This window comes from Eptatretus burgeri, chromosome 6 (genome assembly GCF_056783735.1).
Source record: "Eptatretus burgeri isolate ZD-2024b chromosome 6, Ebu_testis_v1, whole genome shotgun sequence".
NCBI lineage: Eukaryota > Metazoa > Chordata > Myxini > Myxiniformes > Myxinidae > Eptatretus > Eptatretus burgeri.
The window spans coordinates 48,667,070-48,681,328 of NC_140966.1; the positions used below are offsets into that span (position 1 = coordinate 48,667,070).

Genomic DNA, 14,259 nt, shown 5'->3' on the forward strand with positions numbered 1-14,259 from the left:
TGTAAGACATCATAATTTTACCACGCGTGTATACACGACGGTAGATGATAATTGCAAACTTTCGATTCGTTAGGTTAAGCGGTTCCAGAGAAAACATTATTTAATATTTTTCTTAAATCCAAGATGGCGGCCAAACCATGTGACTTATCAATTCGAAATTAACAAACTTATATCGCCTTCCTGTCCCGAATATAGTTCTGAAATCTCCCCTTCATTGGGCCAACGCTTATGGAGAAGAAGATGTTTGAAGGTTTTCGGGTTTTTTCAAGATGGCCGCCAAACCATGTGACCGATCAAGAACAAATTAACAAACTTGAGAAAGGACCTCATGGGGAATATATGTGTGAAGTTTCGTCTTCATCTGTCTTGCCCTTCTGGAGAAGAAGATTTTTAAAATTTATTCATTTTCAATCCAAGATGGCTGCCGAACCTTGTGACCTATGATATAAATTTAAATTCTGCTTTCCCTCGTCGACCCGAACAACTGTGTGAAGTTTCGTGTAAATCGGATAAGGTCTATTTTTCTATCCAAGATGGCCGCCAAACCATGTGACTTCTGAGGTAAAATTTTTTTACCATGTATGCAGACCTGAGGGAGGAAGGCACTTGCAAATTTTCGCTTCGATGGCTTCTGAAATTCCAGAGAAAACATTATTTAATATTTTTCTTAAATCCAACATGGCGGCCAAACCACGTGACCTATCACTTCGAAATTAACAAACTTGTATCGCATGCATTTCACGAATATAGTTCTGAAATCTAGCCTTCGTGGACCAGCGCTTCTGGAGAAGAAGATGTTTGAAGGTTTTAGGGTTTTTCAAGATGGCCGCCAAACCATGTGACGTATCAACAACAAATTAACAAACTTGAAAGAGGACCTCAGGAGAATGTGCGTGTTAAGTTTCGCCGCAATCTGCACAGCCGTTCTGGAGAAGAAGATTTTTTTAAAAAACACTAAAAAACAAGATGGCGGCCGAATTACGTCATCGATGACGTCAAAAAAAACATTTTTGACGATGAATTTTGGTGTAGATGACGCTCAGAATTTTTCAGATTTTTCCTATATGGCGTTCTACTTGACGAATTTTCACCGGTATATCGCTTCACCTATGACGTCACGAAAAATCACACGTGTTCCCCATAGGGAGCTTAGTAAAATGTATCAAACGAAAAAATTTTCCATTGCACGGTTTCCGAGATACAGATGCCCAAAGTTTATCGCTTTTTTCAAGATGGCGACCGTACCACGTGACCAATGACGTCATAATTATAACGTGATTGTGCTATCAAAAAAGATACATACTATGGTGAAAATTTTCTGTCGATCGGACTTAGTGTTCCAGAGAAAATGATTTTTAAAGCGAAAAAGGGTGCAAAATGCCGGCGGAAAAATAATAATAATAATAATAATGCGTAATAATAATAACTAGAACTGCCACTTTATAACTGCTGGCAGTGATGACCGGGTACCCAGTCCGTCCGCCTTTGATACAACATGGGACTTTCTGCAGATGACAGTCGCAAAGTTTCGCATTCATGGGGAAAGTGGTTCCAGAAAAAACATTATTGAAGAGTGATGCAAACAGAGGCATGCTTCGATATGGCGTGGGACTGAAGAGCTGCGAACCGGGCAGCAAAAAGCGTTCAATTTCCTTATTACTGGCGAACAGATTCAAATAATTAAATAATTCTGGCTGCCAAACCGTGTGACCGATCAGGTTGAAATTTTAAACTTTTGTTTCTCATGTCGGCTAAATTAGAAATTTGAAGTTTCGTATATATAGAAGCAGTGGTTCCAGAGTAAACATTAATTAATATTTATCCTTCAATCCAAGATGGCGGCCAAACCATGTAACTTGTGATGTCATAATTTTCACCACATGTGTAAACACAATCCTAGACGATAAGTGCAAATTTTCGCTTCGCTAGGTTAAGCAGTTCCAGAGAAAACATTATTTAATATTTTTCTTAAAACCAACATGGCTGCCAAACCCTGGGCCCAATCCCGTTGAAATTTCAAACCCTCATTCCGCATGACTGTTGCACCATAAAGGTGATGTTTCACATTTATTGATGCAGTAGTACCAGAGTAAACATTAATTAATATTTTTCCTTCAATCCAATATGGCTGCCAAACGTTGCATCGTACCTCAAAAGGGGGTGGGAACTTTTATTCGTCATGGAGGCGGTCATAGTGGTCGAGTTTCGCCTGGATCTGTTCAGCCGTTTCAGAGAAAAAGACGTTTGAAGATATTGTTTTTCAATCCAAGATGGCTGACGAACCATGTGACCTATGACATCAGAAATTTAAATTCTGCTTCCAACTGGGTATTGGAACACGTTTGTGAAGTTTCGTGTTAATCGGTAAAGGTGCGTTTTCTATCCAAGATGGCCGCCAAACCATGTGACGTGTGACGTCATAATTTTTATCAGGCGTGCATACTGCCCTCTCGATGATAATTACAAATTTTCGATTCGTTTGGTGAAGCGGTTCCAGAGAAAAGATTATTTAATATTTTCTTAAATCCAAGATGGCGGCCAAACCATGTGACTTATCAATTCAGAAATTAACAAACTTATATCGACTTACTCTCCCGAATATAGTTCTGAAATCTCGCCTTCATTGGACCAGCGCTTTTGGAGAAGAAGATGTTTGAAGGTTTTAGGGTTTTTTTCAAGATGGCCGCCAAACCATGTGACCGATCAAGAAGAAATTAACAAACTTGAGAAAGGACCTCATGTGGGAATATATGTGTGAAGTTTCGTCTTAATCTATCTTGCCCTTCTGGAGAAGAAGATTTTTAAAATTTATTCATTTTCAATCCAAGATGGCTGCCGAATCTTGTGACCTATGATATCATAAATTTAAATTCTGCTTTCCATCGTCGACCCGAACAAGTGTGTGAAGTTTCGTGAAAATCGGATAAGGTCTATTTTTCCATCCAAGATGGCCGCCAAACCATGTGACTTCTGAGGTAAAAATTTTTTACCATGTATGCAGACTTGAGGGAGGAAGGCAATTGCAAATTTTCACTTCGATGGCTTATGAAATACCAGAGAAAACATTATTTAATATTTTTCTTAAATCCAACATGGCGGCCAAACCATGTGACCTATCACTTTGCAATTAACAAACTTGCATCGCATACATATCCCGAATATAGTTGTAAAATCTCGCCTTCATGGGACCAGCGCTTCTGGAGAAGAAGATGTTTGAAGGTTTTAGGGTTTTTTCAAGATGGCCGCCAAACCATGTGACGTATCAAGAACAAATTAACAAACTTGAAAGAGGACCTCAGGGGGAATGTGCCTGTAAAGTTTCGCCTTAATCTGTCCAGCCCTTCTGGAGAAGAAGATTTTTAAAAAAAAAATTTTCAAAACAACATGGCGGCCAAATTACGTCACCGATGACGACAAAATATTTTTTTTCTACGATGAATTTTTGTGTAGATGACGCTCAAGAAATTTCAAATTTTTGCCATGTGGCGTTCTACTTGACGAATTTTCACTGGGATACCTCTTCACCGATGACGTCACGAAAAATCACACGTATTCCCGAGAGGGAGCTTGTTAAAATGTATGAAGCGAAATTTTTTTTACCCTAGAAGATTTCAGAGATACAGAGCTCCAAAGTTTTTCTGTTTTTTCAAGATGGCGCCCGTACCATGTGACCTATGACGTCATAATTATCAATTATGTATGCTATCAAAAAAGATACATATTTGGTGAAAATTTTGTGTCGATTGGTCTTACCATTTCTGAGAAAATGGCATTTTAAAGCGAAAAAATTTGGAAATTTTGCAAATTTACGGCGGAAGAAAAATAATAATAACTAGAACTGCCACTTTATAACTGCTGGCAGTGATGACCGGAGTACACAGTCCGTCCGCCTTTGATACAACATGGGACTTTCTGCAGATGACAGTCGCAAAGTTTGGCATTGAAAGGATAAGCGGTGCCAGAGAAAACATTATTTAATAGTGATACAAACACAGGCCTGCTTCGAGACGGCACGGAACAGATGAGTTACGAACCGGGCAGCACAAAGCATTCAATTTCGTTATTACTGGCTTCCAGATTCAAATAATTAAATAATTCTGGCTCCCAAACCGCGTGACCGATCAGGTTGAAATTTTAAACTTTTATTTCGCATGTCACCTGAATTATAAATCTGAAGTTTCGCATATATAGAGGCAGCGGTTCCAGAGTAAACATTAATTAATATTTATCCTTCAATCCAAGATGGCGGCCAAACCATGTGACTTGTGATGTCATAATTTGCACCACGTGTGCAAACACGATGGTGGATGATAACTGCAAATTTTCGCTTCTCCAGGTTAAGCAGTTCCAGAGAAAACATTATTTAATATTTTTCTTAAAACCAACATGGCTGCCAAACCCTGGGCCCGATCGCGTTGAAATTTCAAACCCTCATTCCGCATGAGCGTTCCACCATAAACTTGATGTTTCACATTTATTGATGCAGTAGTTCCAGAGTAAACATTAATTAATATTTTTCCTTCAATCCAATATGGCTGCCAAACGTTGCATCGTACCTCAAAAGGGGGTGGGAACTTTTTATTCGTCATGGAGAGGCGGTCATAGTGGTGGAGTTTCGCCTGGATCTGTTCAGCCGTTTCAGAGAAAAAGACGTTTGAAGATATTGTTTTTCAATCCAAGATGGCTGACGAACCATGTGACCTATGACATCAGAAATGTATCTTCTGCTTCCAACTGGGTATTGGAACACGTACGTGAAGTTTCGTGTTAATCGGTAAAGGTGCGTTTTTCAATCCAAGATGGCCGCCAAACCATGTGACGTGTGACATCATAATTTTTACCAAGCGTGCATACTGCCTGCTAGATGATAATTACAAATTTTCGATTCGTTTGGTTAAGCGGTTCCAGAGAAAACATTATTTAATATTTTTCTGAAATCCAAGATGGCGGCCAAACCATGTGACTTATCAATTCGAAATTAACAAACTTATATCGCCTTCCTGTCCCGAATATAGTTCTGAAATCTCCCTTCATTGGGCCAACGCTTCTGGAGAAGAAGATGTTTGAAGGTTTTCGGGTTTTTCAAGATGGCCGCCAAACCATGTGACCGATCAAAAACAAATTAACAAACTTGAGAAAAGGACCTCATGGGGAATATATCTGTGAAGTTTCGTCTTCATCTGTCTTGCCCTTCTGGAGAAGAAGATTTTTAAAATTTATTCATTTTCAATCCAAGATGGCTGCCGAACCTTGTGACCGAGGATATCATGAATTTAAATTCTGCTTTCCATCGTCGACCCGAACAAGTGTGTGAAGTTTTGTGTAAATCGGATAAAGTCTATTTTTCTATCCAAGATGGCCGCCAAACCATGTGACTTCTGAGGTAAAAATTTTTTACCATGTATGCAGACTTGAGCGAGGAAGGCACTTGCAAATTTTCGCTTCGATGGCTTATGAAATACCAGAGAAAACTTTATTTAATATTTTTCTTAAATCCAACATGGCGGCCAAACCATGTGACCTATCACTTTGAAATTAACAAACTTGCATCGCATACATGTCACGAATATAGTTCTGAAATCTCGCCTTCATTGGACCAGCGCTTCTGGAGAAGAAGATGTTTGAAGGTTTTAGAGTTTTTCAAGATGGCCGCCAAACCATGTGACGTATCAACAACAAATTAACAAACTTGAAAGAGGACCTCAGGGGGAATGTGCGTGTAAAGTTTCGCCTTAATCTGCATAGCCGTTCTGGAGAAGAAGATTTAAAAAAAAAAACACTAAAAAACAAGATGGCGGCCGAATTACGTCATCGATGACGTCAAAAAAAACATTTTCGTCAGTGATTTTTGGCGTAGATGATGCTCAGAATTTTTCAGATTTTTCCCATATGGCGTTCTACTTGACGAATTTTCACCGGTATATCGCTTCACCTATGACGTCACGAAAAATCACACGTGTTCCCCATAGGGAGCTTAGTAAAATGTATCAAACGAAAATTTTTTCCATTGCACGGTTTCCGAGATACAGATGTCCAAAGTTTATCGCTTTTTTCAAGATGGCGACCGTACCACGTGACCAATGACGTCATAATTATAACGTGATTGTGCTATCAAAAAAGATACATACTATGGTGAAAATTTCCTGTCGATCGGACTTAGTGTTCCAGAGAAAATGATTTTTAAAGCGAAAAAGGGTGCAAAATGCCGGCGGAAGAATAATAATAATAATGCGTAATAATAAACAGAAGAAAAACAATAGGGTACCCTGTACTCACAGGGTACCCTAATAATAAACAGAAGGAAAACAATAGGGTACCCTGTACTCACAGGGTACCCTAATTAGTGAGACATACAAATCTGTACCATACTCTTTACAGAGTGTTGGTGCTGCCGAAACAGTTTATTGGCAAAAGGGTTATCTCGGGTCATTTGCCATTGCCTTCCCACTGTGGAAGCAAAGACTCAAGATACAAAGAGATATACTCATAAAGGAGACGGTACAAATACAATAACGAAAGTAAAAAAAAACCATTAAGAAAACGATGACGAGGCCAGCAAGAGAAAACAAGGCCAGATGTTTGAAAGCAACCAAAGAAGATTCTACCACAAATGACAAAAATGAAAGCAGAATGTGTCATCCCCTCCTGAAAAAGATGAACCAGAACAATTCTGGAAAGGAATTTATGAAGATCGAAAAGAACACAATAAGGAGGTGAAATGGATCTAAAACTTGGAAGAGAAGAAGCAACATCTTGAAGAAACCAGTAATATTTGATGAAGAAAAAATAGTGGCAAGACCCCTGGGCGCTCATCTGATAGAATAATGATACTGAGGAGGAAGTCAACGTGGGACAGAATTGGCAAAATGTAGCAATGAACCAATGTTATATCAAATACCTATTTTGGGGGGAAACCCACTGTATACCCCCTTAGACCCTGATTTTTTAGCTTACCCAGAATGTAGTTCCAGGAACTAATGGGATGACATGTCGGTCATCCATCAGACCATCAGTCCGTCCGTCCACAAACACTTGCAACTTCTTCTCTGAAACTAGACACGATTTTGATAAGACTTGAACAAAACCTTCACCACCCAGTATGTACCAAAGTTTGCTCATGACATAAAAAAAAATTGGGGTTTGAGGAGGTTTACGGGGAGGTTGTCACCCAACCCCCCCCCCCCCACACACACACACACACACACACACACACACACACACACAATAGGTAGTTGCTTTTTTCTTAAAGGGTGTAGGAGTTGTTCAAAGGGCGGAAGAGCTCCTTGTGAGCCAACCGCCATCCATATCTAGTGCCCAACTGTGTGCAGATGTCCTGCAGTTGGGTGACTTCTTATTGGGGGGTTGGTGGCAGGATGTGCACTCCGGCCACCGTAAAACCCTTCATTCCACAAAACATACAAAAAGCAATAGCAAAAGAAAATATGAAAACCCACTCCATGGGAGTACCTCATGTGCAGCTTCCCTTCACAGGGCAGCTCACCGGATGACGGGATTGGGGCAAAGCCTTTGGGACCCCCAATCTTTGATGATAGGAGGGAAAACACGGGGTATCATTCCTGGGTTAGATTGCGAGAGAGTAGGCCGGAGTGGTGCTGAGGTGTCGTCCACTGACGGTGGTCTCCTTGGGTTAACCTGAGGTGGTCCCTTAGGGAGGGTGCCTGGAATGCTGTGTCCCTATGAGAGGATGATCAGCTGTCTCCAGCATCATTTGAGATCAAGCATTTTGACATTGGTATTGCAGCACTCTCTGAGGTTCGGAGACCGGATTGCAGCGAGATCATTGTGGGTGGTTACACCTACGATTGGTCTGGTCGCTATGATGGTTACCATGCCCAAGGAGTTGCTGTAGCCGTGTCCGATAAGCTGACTCAAATGATAATTGAGGTAACACCGGTCAACAAGCGTATTATGAGACGAAGGATTTGTCACTCCTTGGGTGTCAATTCCCTGCTCTCTGTTTATGCTCCGACTGAGGCGAGTGATCTCACCGTGAAGGATGCATTCTTTGCCATGCTCGAGTCTGTGGTTGATCAGTGCCCCAGGCGAGATACACTTCTAGTCTTGGGGGATTTCAATGCATCGATTGGAACTGATAGGGATGGTCATGAGACGTGTGTTGGCCCCATGGGTCTGGAACTGTGAACCTGAATAGCACTAAGTTCCTTGACTTTGCAAGAAGTCATGGACTTCGGGTGAGCAGTTCACGTTTTCAGTGCCCACAGGCTCATTGCTGGACTTGGTATTCCAATGCTGGCGGTGTGCAAAGGAAATTGACCATGTGCTCATTGATGAGTGCTGGAGGATGATCCAGAACTGCAGGGTCTACCGGAGTGCTCAGTTCCTCAATACTGACCACCAGCTTGTTGTAGCAACTCTTAAGTTTCAAACTAAACCCAGGAGAATGGTACCATCCTCGCCTCGGCTGGATGTTGGCAAGCTCAAGGACGAGAGGGTAGCTGAAGAGTTTGCGAACAAGCTGAGTGGAGATTTTGGGTGTCTGGGTGCTTTGGGAGATCCTGACGAGTTGTGGAGTGCCTTCAAGACCACCGTCCTTGATGTTGCCGGTGGATGTCTTGGAACTCACCGGAGGGCCAAGAATAATTTTGTCTCTCAAGCGACACTGGATACCATTGACCAGAGTTGCAGGGCCAGGCTGAATGGCAGAACTGAGCTGTTCAGGGAGCTGAGACGTGAAACTGTACGTGCGCTAAGGGTGGACAAGGAGGCCTATGTGTGAGGAATCTGTGAGGTGGTAGAGCATCACCTGTGGTCAAGTGATTCTCTACCTGCTTTCAGGGGAATTCACACATTGCATTCATCTAAGCCCATCCCTTGGTGTACTGCAATTAGAGCAGGGTGGGAGGCTCTTGAAAGAGGAGTCCGAAGTGAAGATCCGTTGGACCGGTTAATTTAAGCGGTTGTACCAGGCTGATCCACCAGCTGTCGAGTTGGACGTCAGGGGTGTTACAATCACTGTTGCTGACCCTCCAATCAACTGTGGTCCACCTTCGCTTGTGGAAACATCGGCTGCGTTGAACCGGTTGAAATGGGGCAAACCTCCAAGGATCTGTGGCATCCATGCTGAACTTCTCCAGGCTGGTGGAAATGCTGCACTCGTGTTGTTGCATGCAGTTCTGTGCTCTGCTTGGAACACAGGCATCATCCCAACTGACTGGAAGAGGGGCCTTGTTGTCCCTCTCTGGAAAGGGAAGGGTGATCGCCAAGACTGCAACAACTACTGATAGGTGATGCTGCTCTCAGTGCCAGGCAAGGTCTTTGCTCGGATAATTCTTGATAGGGTTCGCCACCATCTGCTTGAGCACCAGTGTCCAGAGCTGTCAGGCTTTACACCAAAGAGGTCAACGATTGACCATATCCTTGCTCTTCGTGTCCTCACCGAACGCAGACGAGAGTTTCGGCAGGGGCTGCTTGCAGCTTATGTTGATCTCTGTAAAGCGTTCGATTCAGTGAATCAGGATGCCCTCTGGAGGATTCTTAGTCTTTGTGGGGTGCCACCAAAACTGATCGATCTGATGTCTGAAATCTACTCTGGGACTGAGAGTACTGTGAGATGTGGTGATACCATCTCTGACTTGTTACTGGAGTTCGTCAGGGGTGTGTACTGGCCCCCATACTTTTCAGCACTTGTATGGACTGCATTCTGGGGAGGATGTCGGAGAGATCAAGCTGCAGTGCATCATTTGGGAATTTCAAGATCTCTGACATTGATTTCGCAGATGATGCAGTCATCTTTGCAGAGACTTTAGACATCCTTTTGGCGGCTCTTGAGGTGCTGAATGAGGAGTTGGAGAGGATGGGATTATGGGTTTCCTGGGTCAAAACTAAGATATAGGCTTTCAATGACATCTTGGATGCTGCTGTCCTGTCTGTGCCTGTTTATGGTGAGGATGTTGAGGTCGTGAAGAGATTCACTTACCTTGGCAGTGATATTCATGTCTCTGCTGGCTGTGAGTCAGAGGTCAACAGACATCTGGGTCGGGCCTGGGGAGTCATGGATTCACTGGATCATGGGGTGTGGTGCTGCTGGTACCTGTGCGTGAGGATGAAAGTCCAAGTCTTCAGGTCCTTGGTGCTTCTAGTCTTGCTCTATGGATGTGAAGCTTGGACTTTGACCAGGGGTCTGAGACAGAGACTTAATTCCTTTGGTACCAGGTCTCTTCGGAGAATCCTTGTCTATCGCTGGTCGGACTTTGTGTCCAACGAGCGGTTGTTGAGAGAGATTCAAATGAGATTTGTTACCTGCATAGTCTGTGAGCGTCAGCTGCGGCTGTATGGACATGTGGCTCATTTTCTTGACGCTGATCCTGCTCACCAGATTCTCTCAGCGAGGGAGTCTCGTGAGTGGAGGAGGGCAATGGGCCGACCACATGCCTCGTGGTTGCAGCAGGTTGATCGGCATCTCAAGGAGATTGTGATGGGCCAGGCATCTGTCTGGGGGATGGTGAGACTGAGACCCCTGGAGTACCGGCGGAAAGTGGACGCAGTGACGCGCTGCTCTGGCGCATGTTCCCATACCTGACCTGACCTTTTTTCTTTGAAACTCCACACACAATTTCGATGAAACTTGAGCACAACCTTCATCACCCCTACTTTTGTTCACACCATTATAAAAAAAAATTGGGGTTTAAGGGAGTCTATGGGGGGGGGGGCTGCCCTCCAAAATAGGTGTTTGCTTTCTTCTCCAAAACCACACACACAATTTTGATGAAACTTGGTTACCACCTTCATCACCCGTGATGTACCAAAGTGTATTGACTGCATCAAAATCTGTGCTCATTAAGGGAGTCTATAGAGGGGATTTCTGACCCCCCAAAAATAGGTATTTGCTCTCTTCTCTGAACTCCACAAAGAATTACAATGAAACGACCACAACCTTCATCACCTTTGATGTACCAAAGTTTGTTCATGGCATTAAAAAATTCAGTGTCGATGAGGGTTTGCGTGGGGGTTTAAGTGACTGTTGCCCCTGATCCAGGTGAGCTTCCAGACAGGTGGTCTTATTTTTTTTGTAAAGGACCTTGATATTTTAGGCTTTCAGGAGTAAAAGTGACTATTGACTGTTGTTTACCACACTAATTTTTCTTTGCCACTTTAAAATTAACAAAATTTCAACTGATGCCTTGTAATGCAGGCAAAATTACCAAAATATCGTATGTTATACCATTCTTTAACTTTGCTTTACCTGTAATGCAGAAACGGTATCACCAGGATTTGGAAACCTGATGGAGAGGCCTGGAGTTGTGGGAGTTTCTGATCCAATAGAACCTGAGTGGATGATACTGGCAAGGCAAAAACGAAGAGTTCCATCCAATAATGAGGTAAGGAACATGGTGATTAAGGAAGTTGCATGTGTTTGAAATACAGTTATCTCATTAGATGTCTCTGTTTGAAACTCACACCTTATGAACCACTTTCTGCCTGCCATGGCAGCATTAACACAAAGGGTCCTCTGGTCAGGAAGGGCTGTCCACTTTTTGCAAGACCCATATAGATTTTTTTTTCTATCTAAGCCAGGATGCTGTGTCAAAAGCTTACTTTTTGGGATATAATAGACAGGCACCTGTCATGTCTTGCCAAAGTTGTGCTGACAGAGGCTGCTTGTATCTCCATGATAAAGGAGAACATTCTCCATTTCTTTGATGTGATTACCTGTTGTCTTGAAGATTGTATGACTGAAAGGGAAGGGCAAACAACTACATTTCAAAATAGTAATGCTCTGGCATTGTATACCTTGTCATTTTTGAAATGTATCAACAATATTTTTTTCCAAATTTTCTTTGTTCTGTTAGTTTTTTTTCTTGTTTATATTTTGATATAAAATCACTACACACTAGATTTAGATCAATGAACAGCAATTATCATGCCCAGTCACATCATGAAGACCAATTAACACTTAGAATCAGCAAAACATTGGCAAACATATCTGTCAAACCATTACAGAGAAAATGAACAATTCCTGAAATGTATAGACAGAACAAAATCAAATAATTTCACTCCATGAAACATGGAGAAATGAGCAATTTCTTGTAATGTCGTGGTAGGGATGCTTATAAGGCAGACACGAGCGGAGGAACAGTCGAGCCCGGCTTTGTTGCACCAACGCGAGCGCGGGCGTACTTTGCCCGCAGCTCTCCTTTATTACGTACATAATGCACTCACGAGCCGTGGCGACTACGGCACCCACTACAACGCCTCAGGCGGCGCGCACTCCTTATATCCCTGGCAGACACGATGATCACGCCGACCACTCCCCCCACCATCATGCCCTGCCCCGCAGGCCCGCAGGCTATACCACACTCCTCCCTCCTAAAACCATGATTATTAAATGATCAGCATCATAATAAGCATAAGCAGCACGAAATACCACGGTATCAAAGCAGACAAGGTACAAAAAAGAAAACAGCAAAGTATAAAAGCACATCACATCATATAACGTGTGGATGTGAGCGAGTGGAGCTGCAACGGCCAGGTTCCGAAGACCGAGTTGCACAATGCACCTACAAAACCCTGACCGCGTTACCGATATGAAGCAGCAAGGCGAGAAGCACAGCAGCACTACGCAGCAAAAGCGCCCCCAGGCGGCTCATGCTTACATGGCCTTCGGCGAGGTCGTGTCGACCTCCCGAGCAAACCTCCCCCGGCACCATCAAACACCTCCGGCCAACAAGGCGGCACATCTCCCCCAGCCAGACCTGAAGCAGATAAACATTCCGAGGCCGGAAGCCCGCTGTCTGGAAGCCGTGGCGCCAACGCCAGACCCGACTGACCTTGGGTGGGGGCGCTGAACAGCGCCGCTGGCTGGATGCAACCAATGCCCTACAACAACCCACGCACCACAATCAGTTGAGATTCCAACGCATGTCTAAACGGCCTTGAGCGAAAACAGAGAGCCGCGTCCCAGGCGCCAGGCACGTCTGACCTTGCCGAAACCAGAGGTGGGGGTAACGCTGAACAGCGCACCAGCCCTGGCTCCGAGTCGATCTCCGAGACCCACACGGCAGTTAGACGGTAGCAACTCCATTCAAACCACACTTCAACCACAGGCTCGTCATAATTCAATAAGAACATCGTTGGTACAATCGCAAACTCACTTTCCCGTACAGCGCGTTCTTTCGATAAAATGCCTGTACATGACAAAGCAACCACACGTGGCCTGGGGCAACGGGAGGCCAATAAAACCTCTTTATTTGCCACCATCGCTCCCAAAGCCTCCACATCCCATTGATCATAATGCAAATCCCATTGATTGATCTCAGCCAAACCTATTCTCACACTTGAACTGTCGGCATTTATTTCAACAACGTTAAACCGCATCACTAGAGCAATGAAAAACAAATATGCAATGAACAGCAACCCATAAACCACATCACGTGTCCATTTCTTGAACGCGACGGGCTCGCTGCAACTCCCCATTGAAACTGCCCGAACAACACAGGCGCGCATTGCCTCATGAGCGCCGCCGAAGCGCGAGAGCTCAGTGCGAGAGCTGGCACGGCTCGCGTTGCTCCCGAACCGCACATCACCGTTGCAGGCAGCAACGAACGGCCGCTCCCGTTGCATCGATGCGGCTCCCGCCACCAGAACCTCGCCCTCGGAACTCGAAGACAGCCTCGAAGGGAGCACCGGCACACCTGGAGGTACGAACTGGAGATCCAGCCCGAGGTGCGTCAACCAGTCCCGACCCAAAAGGGCGGGCCCCTCCCCTCGCACCACAAACACCGAGAGTAGGGCGCTTCGACCCCGGTAGAGCACCGAGACGTCGGCCACCGCACGCGGTGCAACCGCTTCGCCGGTGTACGTGTGCGATGCGAGGGCAGCACGAGTGGACTCAACTCGACACCCGATCAGTGCCCCGATCACTTCGACCTCCACTGGCATCGGTCCTGTCACCGTCGGACTAACTGAAACCAGGCTCAACATGGGCAGCATCAGTGCCCCGGTCATCTCAACCTCCCCTGCCATTGATCTTGTCACCTCCGGACCAATTGAAGGCAGGTTTAACATCGGCAGTATCTCCCGTTCCGGGTCGCTGGGAACTCCGTGCCCAGGCTGCCAAACTCGATCCGGGGCGTTACCGTGTACGCCATGCACCGAACACCGTACCGGCAGTAGGTCTCGACCCGGGACGGAAGGATCGCTTCGCACACCGCCATCTATGACTGTTATGATGGGCGATGACTCTCGGCACACACACCGTAGACGTCCCCGAGTGCTCAG

General features: G+C 44.6%; 1 protein-coding gene across 1 annotated transcript in view; it reads left to right on the forward strand.

The window, feature by feature from the left end:
- Nucleotides 1–14,259, forward strand: part of LOC147024723 (uncharacterized) — a 99,000-nt gene that overhangs the window by 49,826 nt on the left and 34,915 nt on the right. The window contains exon 6 of the mRNA XM_085884899.1: nucleotides 11,236–11,360. Within this exon, the coding sequence (XP_085741025.1) occupies nucleotides 11,236–11,360 (125 nt within the window). The remainder of the gene's footprint in view (nucleotides 1–11,235; nucleotides 11,361–14,259) is intronic.